Raw genomic sequence first — 20,052 nt, 5'->3', positions numbered from 1 at the left:
TCAAATAGAAAACAAACACTTTTAAATATCTTATTTGATATTAAAGTCGATATGTTTTTTTCAAAATTTTATGATATCTTCAAATTTATATTTGATTCAAAAATAAAAACATTATCGTTTTTTCAATATCCCATAAAATCGTATTGTAACATCGACGAAGACAAAATAGACGAAACATTAAAATCGAGATATATCTCGCTGCATTACACGAATACCCTTCTAATTCATATTAATTAATTCTCAAACGACTTCAATCATTATTATACCAGGTATCAAAAATTAAAATAGTAAAAACTACGGTTCATGTTTTAGACACGTCATACCAATAATTAACATGAATGACACATAAGTGTTTTAGTCATTTGACGATTCGTACACTTTTTGTAATCATCTGAAAACCTTTGAAACTTGTGTGCACATCTATGTTGCTTCAATTTTTGTGTTAGCTTCCTTTGGGCAGCAGGTTTTTTAAGCGTATTATGAGATGTTAGCAAATATTTAAGTTATTTGAAAACCATATAAACATGATTTGTTAATTTATAAAAAAAAAATATCAAATAAAATTAATGATTAAAAAAATCTATAGCTTATTATTTTACTTGAACCAAAATTTATATGAATAATTTTTCTATTTAATTTATTATATAAATATATATATATATACACACACACATACATACATCAATACGAGAACTTCTTTTGAAAACTCTATAAATCATGAGATATTTGAAAACAAGTGCATTATATGTTGTTCTATATGAATTTTTTTTCATCTGTGATTAGAGTTTGATGTTGTGATGAACATATGTATTTCATAATGTGAACATTTTTTTATGTGTTTATAAAACAAAAAATACATATAAAACTTTTTCACATTGTAACCGAATACATATGAAACGAATATATTATGAAACAAATATATGTTAATCACATTTCATGGAATGGTTGGCTAAATGGTCAAGGCAGGTAATCTAAGGTTCTTTTGTATGTTATGATCATCATCTTTCTATTGCTGCTTTGTTAGGAGTTTTGTCTCTTGGGATTCTTTTCGGTTTTGCTCCTTTTCCTTTGGTCTCGGTTTTTTTGTCCTCTTGCTTTTGTTGGTTTAGTTATTGTTTATTCGCTTTTAATGTGGTTTCACAGCCATTTTTTCCGCCTTTGGTCTTGGTTCCCGCATCTTATGGACACCCCCTTCTTGTTCTTTTTTTTTTGTTTAATAGATTTCATTTTGCTGCTATTAAAAAATCAATACATTAAATACTATCTTCCGATGTAAAAAATCATATGAAACAAAATATTAAGTTAAAAGTTCTCACGAATTTCACAAAAATTAATCGATTAAACTCATATACTTTTTATTGTATGATACACAAATTGATTACTGTCACATCAAAAATTGATTCATTTAACAATATCCAGAGTTATTTTTTCAATTTTCCCCTAGATTTTTATTAATAATCATGGGGGATGAATATGTAAATTGTGGGTTAATTTGATTTCAGTTAAATCCCCAAAATCATGATCAAATTCTTTGTTAACCATTGTGTCGTTGTCTGTCACTCTCTTTCCCTTCTGTTTTGCGTTTCTTTCTTTATACACAAACATTCCAATGCTTAATTTATAGTTTTGCTTTCAATTGTGCCTTATTTATATCTTCTCTTTTCAATTTCTTTATATTTCAATTCCAATTCTAGGGTTATTGAATCTTCTGATTAATGCCCATTTTTTATCTGGGTATCGTTGTAATATAATGACTTATTCCCAGTTAAAGATTCCGACTCCGACTGAGGATTGCAAGGGTGATTATGAAATTTTGATTGAACGAGATAGGTTGGGTGGCGGTGGTGGTGGTGCTCTGCCATCGTCGTCTGGGAATTACAGTGGTGGCGGTGGTAGTATTTGGTCGTCAATTGGGCGGTGGGCAAAGCTTGTTTCTTTGGTTATTTTCCTGCTAGTTTTGGGTGTTTGTTTCAGTATATGGATCGTTCCCTTTTTCATGAATAAGGTACTTAATTAGTTTCCATAGATATTACATGCACTTATGATTATGAATATAAATAATGTACGACTTCCTAATGGATAACATAAATTATAGCTTATTCACACCTTTTAGTAGTGACTTTGTAATATAGAAAGTGACTTATTTAGTAAACTTATAAAAATATTTAATGCTAAAAACCAATTCTTTCCTTTCCAAGCATGTCTCTCCCAATTAAAGAATAAGCTTCTTCCATCCATAAACAAACCTCTCAAACAAAAATCTTCTCAATTTACACTGACAAATTAATCCATATAGACAGTTTTACCTATGACTTAATGAAAACCCAACCAAACACCCTCTTGACTTAATGGAAAACCAACAAAACAACTTCTCAGAAGGTGTTTGGTTGGTTTTCCATTAAATCATGTATGAATAAAGCTATCTGTATGGATTAATCTGTATGTATTGGAAATGTTTTTGTTTGGAATGGTGTTTTCATTGGACGGAATGAGCGTGTTTTTTAATTGAAAAAAGTAAGTTTGGGAAAAACTTGACTTTCCATATAAAGACCTATAGAAACTTACCGAATAAGTCACTTTCTATATCATTAAGATACTACCAAACAATCATGTATCATTGAACATATAAGTTGTGAGTTCCATTAAACTTATTAAGTTGCTAACAACCAGGTTCTAACTGGCCCGAACTCCTATAGGAAGTCATGGCACAATCTTATAAAAACGAATTTCTTGAAGAATTTTCTTAGTTTGGTATTTTTATATGCAACATGAATATTTGACACTCGAATCACAGGAGCTTATACCCATTTTGAATTGGGAGACCGCGACATTCACGAAGCCGATGCTAGCCGTTCTTTTATTCGCTTCGATGGCATTATTCCCTACCATCTTGTTACCATCTACACCTTCTATGTGGGTAACAGGAATGACTTTTGGTTATGGTTTTGGGTTCCTATTGATCATTAATGGTGTGGTTATTGGCACATCTCTTCCTTACTTCTTTGGTTCCCTATTTTACCACAAAATTGAAGTGAGTCTTTTCATATCATTACAAATCTTACTTTTCTTTCCATATTTCTTAATTTAATCCGGAATTTGTTTGTTATTTAGGAGTGCTTACAAAGGTTCCCAAAGAAAGCGTTGGTTTTGAGATTAGCAGGCGAAGGGGATTGGTTTAATCAATTTAAAGCGGTCGTGTTGTTAAGGGTCTCACCATTCCCATATATTATGTACAACTATTGTGCTGTGGCCACGGGTGTTAAATTCGGTCCTTACTTGTTGGGCACATTGGTCGGGATGGTTCCAGAAATTTTCATTGCAATGTACACGTAAGATTTCTCTTCGTTTGTCACTTTGAGCAGTTCAATTTGTTATTCCCATTATGTGAAAATATGTAGAACCCGACTAGATTATTCACTGAAAGAGCAAAAAAGTTCCAACATATAATGAGAAGAATTATTCTAAATGTAGCTGATGTGGGACTCTAACAAGTAACAAGTAACAAGTCCCCTCCAAAAGAGGCTATTTCAAGTGAGTTTGGCATGCAGACACGATAGAATACAATTGTTCAGCGGACAAGACAAAACAAATAAAATAACCAGTTTACTCTAATGAGTTGTTTATATAATTTATCGATTTTGATTAATTTATGTAATTCAACAATTTATAAAAAAAAAAAAATTTATAACAAAGTATGCCACTAAAAGGTTTTCCTCAAGACAATTAAAATGACACCAAAATATAAAAAGTTCATGTAGTTTCCAATCTTTATGTTTTTATTTTTTCTATATTGTTCTTTATTATTAATATTTACTAAATTATATAAATTAATCAAAATATAGAAACCATAGGGTAAAATAATATTTTAAGAAACATAAAATACAATAAATAAAATACGAAGAGAGATATATATTTGATGTTTTAGAAGAGAATTGAGTTTTATTTTTAGGTTATATTGGTAAAACAAGTTTGTTCCACCTTGTTCCATGGGTAAGGATGGAACACGCCTGTTTTTTTTTTTTTTGTTATACTCTATTCCTATCTATTCCATAAAACCAAACATGGAACAATAATCTTTGTTCTGTCATGTCCTGTGTATAAAACGTACCCTAAATGAACAGATTGCCCAGAGTATCAAGCCCCTAGAGTGTAGACATTGGCTTTGATAGAAATATGTGAAACCCTATTATATTACTTCAAAAAAGAGCCCTAAAGGAGACAAAAGAGGCTCCAAATGGTCCACATTTAACAGTTGTGAGACTGTAACAACAAAACGAATATTTTGGTTAAGGAATGAACATTTTTATTTGGTTCGAATTTGTGGTGATTTCAGGGGGATAGTGATTGGAACGTTGGCGGATGCTTCGAACGATGAACGGTCATTTTCTGCACCACAGATCATATGCACGGTGGTTGGGTTTGTTTTAACGGTGGTGACAACCATGGGAGTGACGGTTTATGCGAAGAGGCGGTTGAGTAAGTTGCAGAAGGAGGAACAACCATTGATGCAGTAAGAAACTGTGCATTCATCTGGCCATGAAGATAGAAAGTAATGGGCTGTTTACCAAATGCTTATCCGGTAAGCGTTTACCGGGTCAATTACCTTATTAAATGAACAGAACAAGTACCAAAAATCTTACTCAGTAACAACGATTGCAAGGACCGAGAGCCTTCCGCAATAAGTGAGACAGACGATTTTTATCCGGTTAGCACTTGCAGGGTAAATTGTTGCATGTGATGTTTTAATATAATAGAATCTTGTTCGACAAGGTAAATGAAATTGTATACTTTTACCGGTAGACATTTGTTGGATAATGGGACCTATGATTTCCTTAAAAACTTTGAATGTTGGGGTTTTCTTTAGATTGGGCAGATGATATGCAGCAGCTGAAAAAACTTTTTTAATTTCTAATTATATTTGTTTGAAAATAAAAGTTAAAAAAAATCTGTTGGTTTCTGAAGAGAAGATTAGAAGACATCATGTATATAAACGAAGTGTGTCATCTTTGGTTATTTTTATATAATTATTGATTTTTTTCTCCGATAATATTACCTGATAAAGTATGGAAAGTGACGGACTTTAAGAGTCTCTTTGTTAACGAGTTTAATGAGACTCATAACTTATTCGATCAGTTATATATGACTATTTGATATTGACTTAATAATATAAAAAACAATGTAAGCTTTAGGGGAGCTCTATGCAGAAACCAAATTCTTATTCCGAAACTCTCCCTCCCAATTAAAAAACATGCTCTTACGTCTATGAAACGTCCCCCAAACAAAAACTTTTTCAATCTATATAGATTAATCCATTTTTATTCATACAAGACTTGGGGGCGTTTACCAAATGTTTACCCGGTAAGTGCTTACCGGGTTACTTACCTATCAAATGGACATGACAAAGACCGATAATTTTACCCGATAAGAGCGATAACAATGATTGAGAGTCTTACTATGTAAGTAAGGGTAACAACTCTTATTGGATTAGTGCTTACCGGGTAATTTGTTGCATCGCTGCTGTTTTGATGAATTAGAATTTTATTTGATAAGGTAAAGTGGAAGTGTTTAGACTCTTATGACTTATCAGAGCGCTTACCGAGTAAATGACCTCTTAGGTTCTGTTTGTTAACAGTTTAATGAGCCTCACAACTTTTTGTTTAATTATATATGACTTTTTGGCTTTGATTTAATGATATAAAATATGAGTTATTCAGTAAAATTTTAAAGAAAATTTCAAGCCGGAAGTAAAGATTACATTTTGTTTTTTTCGTTTATGAAAAAAGGTCGTAGCAAATAGAAGCCTTAACAATCTATAAAGTAAAAACATGTTAATCCATAAGAACATTTTTAATGGAGAACTAACTGGGTGTTTGAGATTGCTTATTTGAAACAACTTATGTTTTTCTATAAAAGTTTTTATTAACTTATTATAAGTTAGAATACTTCTTATACCGATTTGACATTGGTATAAGCTTTTTATTCAAACACTCAAAAAGTGCTTATTACCGGTTCCAAGTCAGAATAAGTCAACAACTTATTTTTAATCGATCCCAAACACCCCTAAATCAACCACTTGAATCTCGATGCCTCCAAAACTTTCTATTTGATTACTCTAATCAGCCATTGAAAATTCGAATATTCTTCCGATTATGGCTTTGGAAATTTTCGTCTTCGCCTTCGAGATGGAGCGTCTTTGAAGAAATCAATGGCGCCTTATAGGTTACGGTGGTGGACGTAGTCCTCGATTGCGCATTGATCGAAGCTACGTGGTTCTCTCACTTTACAATGGAGGAATTCACTGCTGAAGTTCCTCAATCTGAAATCTGGTTTTATTCTTTTCAATGCTAATCTTATGCTTTGTTTTTCATACTTTTTTTAATGATTATGATGAATCATGATCTGCTTTTAGCTAATTTTGATACTTACGACCTTTATGGAGAAAAAATTCACTTTAAACAATCATTGAATCGACGTCAATCAAGGTCGATTAACGCAAATAGTTGAGGCCATATGATATGAACAGTGTATCAAAGGTACAGTAGAATTCTATATTTGCATTTGATGATAGATCGGAATCGTTCATACATTCATATGAAATCACAAACTATAAATGGCTTTACATTGCCTATAAGAATCGCTTCAATCGATTTTTGATTTGCTTTTATTCATTCTCGAGTGTGTTCTTATCTCCTGCACCGTTCTTCTTTATCGAGACCAACGATTGCTTTGCCCATCGCTTGAGATTTATAGGTTTTTTCTCTTTGATATGTCTTGTGTTGGTGATTGCAATGGCGAGATCATTAGGGAACAATGTTTGCCAAAAAAAGGCGTGGAGAAAGGTACACACAAAAAGGACAAACACCATGGTTGATGAGAGAAACGATAGAGTCAATGCAATCCCTTTGCTTTCGACACTAGGTACATATTCTGCATATTTGATTGCAGCAATCGAAATTGTAGTCATAGGGAAGGTGTAAGACCACCATGCTACTGAAAACCTGCATAATGTAGAATCATTGATTAATGACAACGATGAGATCTGGAGTAAACCCAAAAGAAAATGAAAAACTAAGGAATACTCTAGTACATCGTATACATATGTGCATACAAGTAATTAAAGTTGTTTTTTGGTTTTTATGTTTGCTTATGTATTACTTGTATGCACATGTGCATACCGGCCATATGAACGTTTATTACGTTATTCCTCCGTTCATTTTTTTTGCGCCTGACCTTAATGACAATAACTACAGTCATCGATGTATTTTATAACAGTCAAATACACGAAATAGCAACTTACTTTCACAAATTTTCTTATCATTGCACTTTCATTTATCCTTATCACAACAATATACTTTCAAATTATTTTAATACATTATAATTTGAAAAAATTACCAATTATAGCAATAGGTATATTTTGATTTGAAGTAAGAGGACATGACACATGTTACTTGGTTCCATTGCCATGTGATCATACACATGTAACATATTGTTGTATAATAAGAAGAGATGAAAGTATAAGAATATTTATAAAAGTAAATTGTTATTTCGAATTTGACACTATTTTAGAATCAAGAATTACCTGAATCCTAAGAAGAAATTGAGGCGAACCACTAGAGAAATATAGAGGAATAGTGCAATGAAGTAGCAAGTCCTTGCAGAACCATCAAATTCACCATAGATAGCCTCCCAAGCAATGCTAGCAGCCGATGGAGCTGCGATAAACATGGAATAAACCGGGTGTAGCTCCTTTGGCAGTGCTACACTCGTTGGCAATCTCTGATACAATGTCACAAAAAGAACCAGATAATGTGCGAACCCAATCGCCCAAAGAAACTTTCCTGCTTCATTCCATCCAACTTTCGCAGCCAGAACTGCCCCAACAAAGTTTCCCACAACTGATAAATGAGAAGAAGGGTTAGCCACTTTGCAAAGCCTTCTCTTCCCTCCTGAAAGCCACTGGCCATAGATCTTGAGCTCAAGAAGGAAATATGGAATCATGAAGGCACACCATAAGGCTGGGTGAAGAGGCTTTTGAGCTATCATTGGTGGAGCTCCTATGGCTAAGAACATGCAGACGACCCATGGCGCAAAGAAGAAGTTGATACGAACAGGGTGGAAGTATTCTCGTCTGATGGCTTCGAAGTAGAATATGCATTTGAGGAGGTAAGTGGTAGTGACACATACGAGGACCACTAAGGCTAAGATCCAAAGGACAAGGTTGATGTATGGTGGAATATGGAGAAACTTGGTGGCTGGGCTAATTGCAAGGCTGTTCCATAGGATTGCCTGGCTGCTCAGGCCTAGACACATACCGAAACAACCAATTGGGAATCGGAGAAGAAACGGCCACTGTTTGTCTTTGGGCAGAAGGATGTCTTCCGACTCCTGCAAGATCAAAGTTAGAAGAAATAGAAATTTATAGAGAGATTATGAGCGAGATGATGACCCTGTTTGTTAGCAGCTTAATGAGACTCACAACTTATTCGTTAACTATATATGATTTTTTGGTAGTGGCTTATTCAGTAAGCTTCTAGGGAGAGCTTTATGCAGAAAGCCAAAAAAAATTTCCAAACCTGTCCCTCCCAGTTAAAAAGTATGCTCATTTCATCTATGAAAAAACTCTCCCGAACAAAAACCTATCCAATCTATATAGAGAGAGTAATGCACACAAACATCTTTATCCATACAACTACTTAATGGAATGTACCTTGACTTGATCAAGTTCAGGTCCTGTAAGAGCAGCAAAGTATCTACCAGCAGGAACACTTTTATTAACAGATTCATCAAGAAGTCCAACACCCTCATCGGCATTCTTCTGAAACTGATCAACCCCACTTTCTTTTCTCAATGGCAACATGAAAGAATTCTGCTTTCCGAGAGTAGATTTCGTCCTGAACATATTAAACTCACCTCTCTTGCAATTAGTGTCGACTCCATGAGACGAACCAAACCCTCCAAAACTCCTACCACTTCGTGGAAGCGCTTTTATCTCATTCCGTGCTTCATTAAGCTTCGACACACCTGTTTCTAGCGAAACTTGCCTGCTGAAACCCCTATGAGCAGCAGTTCTTTTGCCTTCTCGAAGCTTGATCACCTGTGGCCGGTTTAATCGCTTCTCGTGTGGCTTTTCAGCCATTTTATGAGCTTGTTTTTCTTCTTCTTCTTGGTCCTCTTCCTCTTCTTCAGGAACTACTTCATGGATGTCAACAAAATGGATATTTGTTGGGTTTTGTTGGGAAGTTCGTTCTTTAACCATTTCTTGCTGCTTCAAAGTCTGATGAGAGACACTTTAAAAGCAATGCAAGTTATTGTTGAATTGTCTTAGTAATTAAGCGCTGTTTGCTTTTAGGCAATTTTGCTTGTTATATAGTTTCATAGCTTATACAGTTGGGGGTCACGGGAAGTGGTTAACATTGTGGTGAGTGTTTTGCATTGTCTTGATGGAAAGGTGGGGGCTTTTTGAAGGGGTATCTCGTGGGAGAAGAGAACTACCTTCAACAATTTCTTATAGAAATACAGGTCAAAACAACGTGGATCACTTTAAGCCTTTAACCTGCCTAATGTCTTTCAAGTAACAAAAGAAAAGACTTAGGAGTATATATATACACTTGGGATTATGTGTGACCATATTGTTTCTTGAAGACCCGTGAGACCACTAAAATAACACTAAACCTTCATAGCAAAAACATTGTGAAGATAAACCTTCACAGTGTTTTTCCTGTAAAGGTTCATTGTTTTTCACATCTTCACAATGAACTGTTGTGAAGTTTCAATGTTATTTTGTAGTCTCACGGATCTCAAAAAAATAGGTTGTTCTTACGTGAACCCAACACACATATATATAGGGAGAATCAAACGAAAATGCTAACTGTATGAAAAATACGAGAATGGTCAAATCAAATGTTATGTTACATTAACGGTCAAAAAAAGGTGTGCGGGCTTCTTTGGCCGCGTCTTGAGGTTGCCGGGCAAAGTCACGTGAATGACATGTGATTTTTTACGTGATGTTAGTGTAAAACCACATGTGATTCGACTATTTTCTTATTCTCATTAATAGGTACCGTTCTCATTTGAACCTCTCTGTCTCTCTCTATATAGAGGGTTAGGTTCAGGGGAAAACATAAAAAATGAAAAACTAAAGAACATTTTAGTAATCAATCATCGATAAGGTATGCACATGTGCATACAAGTAAATTGTTAGTAAGCACATGTGCATACAAGTAAATTGTTAGTAAGCACATGTGCATACAAGTAAATTGTTAGTAATTTTTCCAGTATGCACATGTGTATAACATGCACATGTGCATAGAAACTATGAAACATCTTAAATTACTCACAAATGAACGATTATTCTTCTCAGTTTTTCATTTTCTTGAGAGTTTTCCTCTAAACCTCACACTTTCTCTCTTTATATATATATATATATATATATATATATATATATATATATATAATCGTAACCTTAAAGATTAGTTGGAGGAGGATACCAAGAAGGAAGATTTAATATGAATTTTTGTTGAGTGGTCTTCAAATAAGAACAGGGTAATGGGGTTATGTGAGAGGAAAGGAGGTTAGAAATGAGGGCTATGCAAGTGAGGAATAGATATGAATAACAATCCAATGTCAAAGATTAGACACACACAAACATGTATCTAATCAGTTCATCCAAGATGCGTTTTGAACAGACCAATCCAATAACCATGGTTGAAAAATCCCAATCTGTTCAAAGCATTTTTAAAATTATAACTAAACCAAATTATTTATCGCAACATGTTAAAGCAAATTACAACTAAAACCAGCAAGTGAATGAAACTAGAAATCCATCGACTTGCTACATGGAGTTGGGTTGTTGCGGCTGATGTTAGTTTATATCAATTTGGTTGTAGGTTACCTCAGGTTGGGTCAGATAGGAATCCATAAAGAAATTGTCAAAAGAGGTTTTTATAAATGAAAGATGTGTTGAGGTGGTTGTAATGTGATAAAAATAAGAGTAAATTACATTTTTAGTCCCTGTTGTTTTTTAAAAACTATGTGATTTTCGTTTCTATGTTTTAGAAATTGCAGTTTTTGTCTCTATGATTCGTAATTTATTGCTATTTTCATCTTTATAATTTACAGTTTATTGTTTTTTGGTTATTGTGGTTTACAATTCTTTACTGTTTTGGTTCCTTGCATTTAAAGATAGGAATTAATCTTGTGGGACGAAAATAACAATAAATTGCAAACCATAAAGAAAATTACAATTTCTAAACCATAGTGCCGAAAATCGAAATTAGTGACACACCACAAGAACTAAAAGCATAATTTACACTAAAAATAATGAAAAATATAAGAGAAATTAACCTAAATAGGCAAATAGCCATCTTATCCAATTTTGTCCGTTGACCTTCAAGACTGACACCACAGCCATCTTTTGCTTGTGTGTTAGATTTTTTTTGACATATTCTGTGAAAAGAAAAATTACGTTCCCTAAGTGCAAAACCGCAACTTCCGGTGCCTCAGGCCAAATCCAAAACTGCAACTTGCAGTTTCCTTTTTTTGCAAGTATGGGTTTATAATTTTGCAACAAAGCGTGGACTTTATAAACTCATACATGCAAAAAAGAAGAAATTACAAGCTGCGGTTTTGGATTTGGCCAGCGACACCGTAAATTGTGGTCTTACATTCGGGGGACTTAACTTTTTTTCTACAAAATATGTCTGAAAAAGTCTGACACCGTAAGTAAAAGGTGGCTTACGATGTCAAACTTACGGGATTCCAGATTTTTTTGAAGAAAAAAAAGAATGAAGGCTATATTTAAAAAAAATATTCAGCATGGTCAGATAAGGTTAATTACTCAAAATATAAGGTTGTGGGAAGAAGTGGTGATGCTATTTTATGTGCTTCTCAATTCTGTATCCAAATGGCAACAGGTTTTGGTATTATTAGAATAAAGTGCAGAACAAGTATATACAAATTGGACCTGGTCATTAGTGTGATTGCCGTTGACAGCCGGTTCCCAAATTTCCACTTTTAGAAGGCTCAAGGATCATATAAATAATCAACAATCGTATCAAGTTTTCGTCAAAACAAACTCAGACAATTTAGAAGCCGATTTTTGGAAGAGTTTTATAGTTGTTTAAAGAAATCGTTTAAACTGATCATGTCTCGTGTATATGTCATCTTTATTGCAACACTTGTTGCTTTTGCAGCCTCAGTTTCAGCTACTGAATATATTGTTGGAGATGAAAGTGGTTGGACTCTTGACTTTGATTACCAAACTTGGGCACAGGGAAAACGGTTCTTTGTCGGAGATAAACTCGGTATGCAAGTTGACTTATTTCATTATTCCATAATATTAATATTGGCAATAGTATTTCATATGGTTTGTGAAGTTAATATTACTTGGTTGTTGAATGGTATCAACTAGATTTCATTTGTTTTTTGTTTTTTGTTTTTTGTTTTTTGTTTTTTGCAATTGTTATATCTGATCTTAATTGTTTAAGGTCACAGATTCCGATCTATTATCACATACACTTGAATTAAACACATTAAGAAATAAAACCCTTTTGTAAGAAAAAGAAAACTGAACACTAAAAGGAAACTTTGTCTATTGGATTTATGATAATTTTCTTGTTACAGTATTCAACTATCCATTGGGTAAACATAATGTCTTGAGAGTAAACGGAACCTCTTTCCAACAATGCATGATATCATCTTCTAATGATGCTTTGACAAATGGAAATGACGTGGTTACCCTTTTATCCCCCGGAAGAAAATGGTACATTTGTGGTGTTGGTAAGCATTGCGAGTTACGGAACATGAAGCTTGTAATCAATGTGGAGTCGATGTCTCCAGCTCCTAGCCCATCCACGACTTCAGGCTCAAGCAATTTGGTGATACCAAAAACTTACGGTTTTGTAGTTGCACTCATTGGAAGCCTTTTGATCTTTTTGGTTTAATATGTTGTAATTGACCTTAAAAATTGTCACTTGTTTCGATTATTTATGATTTTATTTTTATTTTTGGTGTTAGAAACGTGGTTCAACTTTTCTCTTAACCATAACTATATGCATTTTATCTATGTTTATTAAATTCAACTTTTTTTTATGCTTATCTTAATCTTTTAGTATAGGTTTCTTTTGAACCTATGATATTTTAAATGAAGATAAAACATATATAACAAATAAAACATCAGACAATTTTGTTTTGGTCTCGTATGCTTTCTTTTGTCATCTTTATTTTTCAATCAACCTGTTTACTACTATCTATTTTCAATTTAATAAATTTAATATTCCTTGATAAGTTGCTAAACAGATGAAATATTTCTCGTTAAGTCACATTATAAAGGTATCAATCATCGTATTTTACCTTAATAAACCGTTTTTTGGGGGCTAATGTGGTACATGAAAATTTGATAAAAAAAGAGAGCACTAAATTCACTTTTAAATGACAAAATTTCTGAAAAGTTCAGAAACGTCGTACGGTTTTTTTGCAATTCCTCGTCTACAATTTTGCAAGTACAACCCCTAAATTTTTTGTCTATGGATTTCTTTATACTTTATGGTAAAGGTTAGATTAATTGTATCTTTATATATTGTTAAGTGTATTTATATTTATAATTTTTTTTTCACATATATCAATATCCAGACATACTTTTTACATTCATAAATCACAATGCATGAATTGATTTGATTCTGACATAAAAATGGATGTAAATAGCATTTCCTGCAAAGCAAATCATGTCACACATTTTCTCATCATTTTACACACATTCACACATTTCGAGAGCAGGACATCTCTAACCCACTACTTAAAAAATAAAATGGAGGTCATGATTTTTACCTAGCGAGAGCATGTTTGAGGTAGATTAAAGGTCCGCAAAGTGGTCCAACACGTTTTAGGCTAATTTCACCTTTTCGGGGATTTTTAAAGTTCTTTTGTTGATTCGAGAGATTTTTAAGTTTTTTTGGTCGATTTCGAGATACGTTTTCTTTTTATTGATCTCGATGTACTTTTTTTGGTTGGTGTAACATATGCAAAAAATTACTGAATAAGACTATGATAGAAAAATAAATTTTTTAATGAGGCTCATCCCCATCTTTTACATATTAATCCGTCCCTATTTATTTATTAGAGGTATAAAATTCATGGCCTCTAAAAAATGTTAGTAATTGTCTTTCGAGTTTGTATTTAAACGGTGATTGACCGACATTTTAGCTTTGCAACTTTACAAAGGTAAATAAGAGTCCAAAATAACCTCAGTAGAAAGAAGCCACGCTCGTATAGTATACCACCAAAGTACTATTCTTGTTACTACAGTAAATATGAGCAGTCAAAACATATATGCAAACTATGCTTACTAACAAGAGTTGACCACCAAGGAGTTAAAGAAATTCCCACTTGAACAATTCAATCAATATATTAACATGTTTAGCATCTCAGCCCTTTTCTTTCGTGTACAAGAAACAAAGGGTTAATAGTTGGTACTTCACTCATGTCACCAACTTCCTAGGCTTGACTCATTCATATACAAAGCTTAAAAGAAAACTTGAAATAAGTTGCACCTATAGATCTAAACTTTAGGTACACCTAAATTCCTATCAACTATCATGCTTAAATAGTTGATCAAGTTGTTGAGGCTAAAAGTGAAATAGCTACGTCAAGGATAAAGAAAGTGTCATGATATGTGCACTCTTCTCTATTTGTTAAATGTATCATATTCTATTAATCTCCTCTTTACACTTATCAACATCAAACCCCTATTTTTACATTTTTAATGTATGATCCGATTTTATTTTAACCTAAAAAAGGTACATATAACAACTCCTAAAGCAAATAGGTTTGCTCTTAAACTAAGAAAAGAGGGTCAATAGTCCCCTTCCACTAATTTTCAACATGATTGAAGTTCCCATGTCCAAATGATGAACATGAACTGTGGAAGAGAATCTACGTAAAGCATCTACATTTGAACAGAGTACCAATTTAACCAGGTTGTGTATCATAAGTCACGAGAAGAAATAAACTATTTAAACCAAATATAAACATATATATATATATATACACACACACACATAAGTTCAGTTACCATCATTAGCACCCTAAAACATAGAATCATAGATTAAGCAAGAAACAAGCCCAGTTAAAGAGTTGGATTTACTTCACACAGGCTATCATAGTAGTTCCAGAAATAAAGATTCTTGAAGTAAGCTTGCTATGAAAGCATTGGATAAGATTCCTAAAGACATTGCCCACTAGCAAGGTCCTCCAAGTTACAGCCTGACAGGACAAATTCTTTTCTAAATTTGCAGCAACAAGAATTAATGAAACCAGGCATTATGAGAAACATTGTAACACTATGCCGATGGAGAACCAACTTAGTTATCAGTTTCTACAAATATTTAAGGGGATAGTATTATTCGATTGATCAATTCCCATGTATGATCACAAGTAGACTTGAATTGGAACTCACAATACAACAATCATTAAGAGGTTCGTATTCTATAGCATTACAACAAATTCATGTTCAATGAAATCAAGTAGGTAACTAATCTTTCTGCAAATAACTACAAGGCAATACCATTTCAAGAAGCTTTCAAGAAATTAGTATTCCAACTTCATGTTTTACTGATAACATGTAATGGTACAAACAGGGGAAGGCGAAAAGGAGAATGTTCTCTAAATGAATGGTATACAGTCATATCTCATCCTATACAATCTAATCATGGAATCTTCTTTTATTTTTATTTTTTCTTTCTTTATCCCTTTCTAAGTCTTCATTTAAAAATTCAGAATGAAATGAAATTAAATAGGCATCAAATGATCAAATGAACAAAGAAAGGAAGAAAGTGCACCAGTGAATTTTCTTTTTGGCTGTCAATGAACTGTGACTTTAGATCTTTTCCTTGCTTCGCTGTAAAGTACAACTCCCATTATCGTCACGGCGAAACCGGAAATTCCCATCACCGTCACCGGGTTTCTGAAAATCAATACAGACACCACGGCTGCAACAGCAGCCTTCGCGTTACCCAGAACCTGCAACGTCAGCGCACTTGTATGCTTCGTGACCAGAAAGTTCGTCAAGTTCACCAAATACGCCACTGTGGCATTTCCGATCAACAAAAACACCATAAACGAATCATCCTTCGCTTTCTCTAACGTCTTAGCGAATACATTTCCTTCTATATACAAAGTAAAAGGCAATAAAATCGCGGCCGCCATTGGCGCCATATACAACAAAAGGTTCATTGAATGGAGTTTCTCCGAATCTGACGTCAACAACAACCCTTGTACCACCGATTTCAACGCTCTGCCAGCCGTGGAGCCAACACACATCAAAAAACCAAACAAATGAAACAACGGTTCGCTGTTACTTGCCAAAACGATACCAAAAACAACCGGCATCAAAGCCAAGTATACCTCAGCAGATTCCTTCTTACAAGTGATCAGAAAAGCAAAGATCGCCGTGAAAAATGGCGTTGTTGCTCCAATAGCTTGGTTGAATGAAACTGGCAGGTATCTGAGTGAGGTATTTCCACAAACAACTGAGAAACAAAAAATTGCGGATAATGCTAATATTTTGAAGAACTGTTTTCGAGATAAAATCTGTTGGAAAGGCACGATCTGGAACCATCGTATTGCGATCAAGCTGTAGAAAGTACAAGAGATCATGTGAAGCATTGTGAGGAAGATCGGATATCTGAAACCATAGTAGCTGAGGAGATATTTGTTAAGCAGGAGGACGCCAATGTTGGATAAGTACCATGACGCGATGATCAGCGTAGTTAAGATGGTCGGAGAAACGATTGAAGTCACAGATAAGGCCGCGAAAATGTTGTTGCTGGTGCCGTAACGGACTTCACCGGTAGGTGTGATTGGGATGTCGACGGAAGTTTCTAGCCTAGGATTGCTGCTCCGGCGAGTGGTCCATGATTGAGCCTCTACCATTTGACGGTGTACCGGAATTTACACACACAGTGAAGCTTGCCGTATGTGTGTGCTAAGATTTGGATTGGATCTGGGGAAATGAGACTCTGTTCAGATCATAAGACAAGAAATTTCAAAACCTATCCTAAAGTTTAAAGATTATGCCATTTCACATCCCAAAGTTTTTTATATTTATTTAACAATGATTAAATTGATCAACAGTGAATTTTTCTCGTTTAAATTCACTTTTTAGCTACTTTTGACATCAAAAATCTATTTCAGTTAAAGTTTACACAAATGTTTTATGCATTTGCATAAATCTTATTTTTAGATTAAAAAAATTACACAAATTATTTACACAAATGAGGATCTTTACGAAAATGGGGATACTTACGAAAATTGTGTGAATATTTCTTATTCCTTGTTTAAATGTGAAAATAGGCTTTTCGCAAATGGGTAAGGCATTTGCGTAAACTATAACTAAAATGGAAATTTGATTGAAAAAATTGACTAAGAAGTGAATTTGGTTCAGAAAATTAGTTGTTTTGATCAGTTTTCCATTTAACAATGTACCAATAAGAAATAAGCAGATATCATCTAAAACTACTTAACATAAGAAAAACGAAACCGAGCAGTATCTTTATTTTTTGTATTCTTCTGCGTAACCCTTAACTTTATCAGACCCTAAGATATATGTTTAGATCAGTTTTATACTCAGTGAGTTTATGATCTATATTAAGCATCGTCAAAACATTTATAAGAAACAAAGAAATTTAGAATAATTACATCATAAAAATATGCATAGAAAATAAACGTCATTGAGATCTCAACATTGAGTAGTATGTGGGGCAAAATCGTTAATAACTTCAAATTTTCAAGTACAAAGATATAACTTTCCGATATGTATATTGGATCACATCATTCGAGTCAGTACAATCAAAGATAGGGTCATTCAGACTGTTCTTTTTTCAAGTTTTCAGAGTCCTTCATGTCTTGTCTGATAAAATTAAACCAACCATTCATTTGTCTCTTATTATTTTTAATGGAATTAAGCTTCTCTCACACATGGTGATACCAAACCCAACCACAAAACTAACTATAGCACTCCATTGTTTTATTTTCCTGTTTGTAACCAACAGCCCAACATATTTAAACTTGGTAGCACATATTCATCAAAAAGAAATCCATCAGCCCAATAGACTCAAATCACCAGCCCAAAAATAGTTAATATTCGGATTCGATGGCCAATCTAAACCGAATATTCTTTGGTCTATGACGGGCTTAACCACATTTTACATGTGTCAGATCTATTTACTTATTTTTGAAGGACATTTAAACTTTTTAGCTCAGCACCAATCAAGAACGCCCAAGGAATTACTTAGGGGCCGTTTACCAAACGCTAACCCGGGTAACCGCTGCTTACCAAGTCAAATTACCTCACCGGATGAATATGGTACGAACCAAGAATCTTACCCGGTAAGAGCGAGACATGGATCAAAAGTCTTACCCGGTAAGTGAGAGTGACGACTCTTACCGTGTAAACTATTACATACGATGTCATTTTGATGGACTAAAATCTTACCCTGTTAGTAAATAGTAGTGTTAAATTTTACCGGTAATCACTTACCGGATAAGTATTTGATAAACGGTTCCTTAGAATCAATTAGGAAGAGGTCGATGCTTACGTGAATTGCTTTTGTCCAAGTTACTTTTTTTTTTGTCTAACTCACTTCCTTTTTTTGTTAAATATAACTAATAAAAATAAAAAGATATGTAATAAAAATAGGATTCTATTCAATTGCTAATTTTATAATAACGATAAAGAATGTTAAAGAAATACTCTTTTTAATCCTTACTTGATGTGTAATATAAGATAATAATTATCTTTTTCTGGTTGATCCCAACATTCTCCACTTGTCCGACTGTTGCTACAACAATGGCTAAAGAGCCTAACATAGCTAGGTTGGGACCCATTATGGGACAAACAATGCATTACAAATGTACTGTCCGTAGGGTACATTGAATGTACAGAAAGAGGTATTCTTTTTTCCACTATAATTTTGAAAATGAAACGCAGTAAAACAAAGTGGGTAGCCAATCATGATTTAACCCAGAGACCAGGGTGCGTCACAACAGTGATGTTAGACTTCGTTGGCCAAATTGGGTCGATTTTTGACAAAATTAACTCGAAATAAACCACAAGGTCGTAAGTTATATTTATTAAAGCTAAAATTTATGGGTTTTATTGATGTTTTCGAGCAACGTCACTGCGGTTATGACTCGATTTTATACATTAAATAATCCTACTACTTCAAGCGAATCAACGATAACTTTTCTTCTTCTCGACCTTGAGCGTCTCAACTACGATGCTTGGAGGGAACTATTCATGACTCATTGCATTGGCTTCGATGTTGTCGATCATATATTTATGATACATATGATGCCCCGGCCACAAAACCCACCGACTCACATTGGATGAAACTTGATTCAATCGTCAAGTTGTGGATCTATGGAACTATCACTCAATCTTTGTTGCAGATGGTTATCCAAAAAGACTCTTCTGCTCGTCAAGTGTGGGTGAACCTTGAAACCCTTTTTCGTGTCAACAAGGACGCCAAAACAATTCAACTTGATAGCGAATTTTGCGTAACATCACCATGTGTGATCTCTCGGTAACCGATTATTGCACCAAAATCAAGACCATGGCTGATGTTCTTCAAAATATCACTCTCCCGTCTCTAATAAAAGCATAGTCACATACACGATTAATACCCTTCTTACATTTGAAATTACAATTCATAAGCATCTCCAACATATTCTCTTAAATGAAGAAAATGAAGATTTTAGACAATTTTTTACTCTAAAAGATTCTTCAAAACTTTCTCCAAATATAGAAAGTAGGAGAGATGGTGTAAATTTCTATAAATTTGAAAATTTTAAAAAAATGATTACCATGAAAAAGAAATGGTTTTCTATTTATATTGGAGCAATAAGTAACATTGAAAAAAAAATAGTATTTAATTAAATGTATGAAATCTATATTATATCATAAAACATTTGACAAAAATTCTTAAAAATCATTTTTTATGCATGAAATACTGTATATTGATGCATATTACTTAAAATTCAAGATTACAAATAAATTAT

At 33.7% G+C, this 20,052-nt stretch overlaps 4 protein-coding genes across 4 annotated transcripts; 2 read left to right on the top strand and 2 right to left on the bottom strand.

Moving 5' to 3' along the window:
* The first annotated feature begins 1,750 nt into the window (after positions 1-1,750).
* LOC112528613 (transmembrane protein 64-like) lies at positions 1,751-4,516 on the top strand. Its single transcript, XM_025139634.1, has 4 exons — positions 1,751-2,005; positions 2,795-3,031; positions 3,112-3,329; positions 4,334-4,516. The coding sequence occupies exons 1-4, from the start codon at positions 1,751-1,753 to the stop codon at positions 4,512-4,514; spliced, it is 891 nt and encodes a 296-aa protein (XP_024995402.1). The 3' UTR covers positions 4,515-4,516.
* Positions 4,517-6,551: 2,035 nt separating this feature from the next.
* LOC112528038 (guard cell S-type anion channel SLAC1) lies at positions 6,552-9,279 on the bottom strand. The gene is made up of 3 exons (XM_025138928.1): positions 8,708-9,279; positions 7,580-8,385; positions 6,552-6,998 (listed from the first exon to the last, which is right to left on the bottom strand). Exons 1-3 carry the CDS (start codon positions 9,254-9,256, stop codon positions 6,662-6,664), a joined length of 1,692 nt encoding a protein of 563 aa, XP_024994696.1. The 5' UTR covers positions 9,257-9,279; the 3' UTR covers positions 6,552-6,661.
* Positions 9,280-12,142: 2,863 nt separating this feature from the next.
* Positions 12,143-12,941, top strand: LOC112528612 (mavicyanin-like). Its single transcript, XM_025139633.1, has 2 exons — positions 12,143-12,302; positions 12,622-12,941. Exons 1-2 carry the CDS (start codon positions 12,143-12,145, stop codon positions 12,939-12,941), a joined length of 480 nt encoding a protein of 159 aa, XP_024995401.1.
* A 2,567-nt stretch (positions 12,942-15,508) lies between these two features.
* On the bottom strand, positions 15,509-16,980 carry LOC112527789 (probable sugar phosphate/phosphate translocator At1g12500). The gene has a single exon (XM_025138592.1). The coding sequence runs from the start codon at positions 16,924-16,926 to the stop codon at positions 15,856-15,858; it is 1,071 nt and encodes a 356-aa protein (XP_024994360.1). The 5' UTR covers positions 16,927-16,980; the 3' UTR covers positions 15,509-15,855.
* Between the last annotated feature and the right edge of the window lie 3,072 nt (positions 16,981-20,052).

Source organism: Cynara cardunculus (assembly GCF_001531365.2).
Source record: "Cynara cardunculus var. scolymus isolate 2C chromosome LG 15, CcrdV1, whole genome shotgun sequence".
Lineage (NCBI taxonomy): Eukaryota > Viridiplantae > Streptophyta > Magnoliopsida > Asterales > Asteraceae > Cynara > Cynara cardunculus.
The sequence above is the reverse complement of the archived record's forward strand: the minus strand, read 5'-3'. Positions and strand labels throughout refer to the sequence as shown.

What these genes read in the sequence shown, in the direction of transcription:
- LOC112527789 (XM_025138592.1), bottom strand. Translation starts at nt 16,926, where the DNA reads ATGGTAGAGGCTCAATCATGGACCACTCGCCGGAGCAGCAATCCTAGG.
- LOC112528038 (XM_025138928.1), bottom strand. Translation starts at nt 9,256, where the DNA reads ATGGTTAAAGAACGAACTTCCCAACAAAACCCAACAAATATCCATTTT. An exon ending in CTGAACTTGATCAAGTCAAG is followed by an intron (nt 8,386 to 8,707) that starts GTACATTCCATT and finishes TTGATCTTGCAG; the next exon opens with GAGTCGGAAGACATCCTTCT. An exon ending in AATTTCTTCTTAGGATTCAG is followed by an intron (nt 6,999 to 7,579) that starts GTAATTCTTGAT and finishes TACATTATGCAG; the next exon opens with GTTTTCAGTAGCATGGTGGT.
- LOC112528612 (XM_025139633.1), top strand. Translation starts at nt 12,143, where the DNA reads ATGTCTCGTGTATATGTCATCTTTATTGCAACACTTGTTGCTTTTGCA. An exon ending in CTTTGTCGGAGATAAACTCG is followed by an intron (nt 12,303 to 12,621) that starts GTATGCAAGTTG and finishes TTCTTGTTACAG; the next exon opens with TATTCAACTATCCATTGGGT.
- LOC112528613 (XM_025139634.1), top strand. Translation starts at nt 1,751, where the DNA reads ATGACTTATTCCCAGTTAAAGATTCCGACTCCGACTGAGGATTGCAAG. An exon ending in TTCCCTTTTTCATGAATAAG is followed by an intron (nt 2,006 to 2,794) that starts GTACTTAATTAG and finishes CTCGAATCACAG; the next exon opens with GAGCTTATACCCATTTTGAA. An exon ending in TATTTTACCACAAAATTGAA is followed by an intron (nt 3,032 to 3,111) that starts GTGAGTCTTTTC and finishes TTTGTTATTTAG; the next exon opens with GAGTGCTTACAAAGGTTCCC.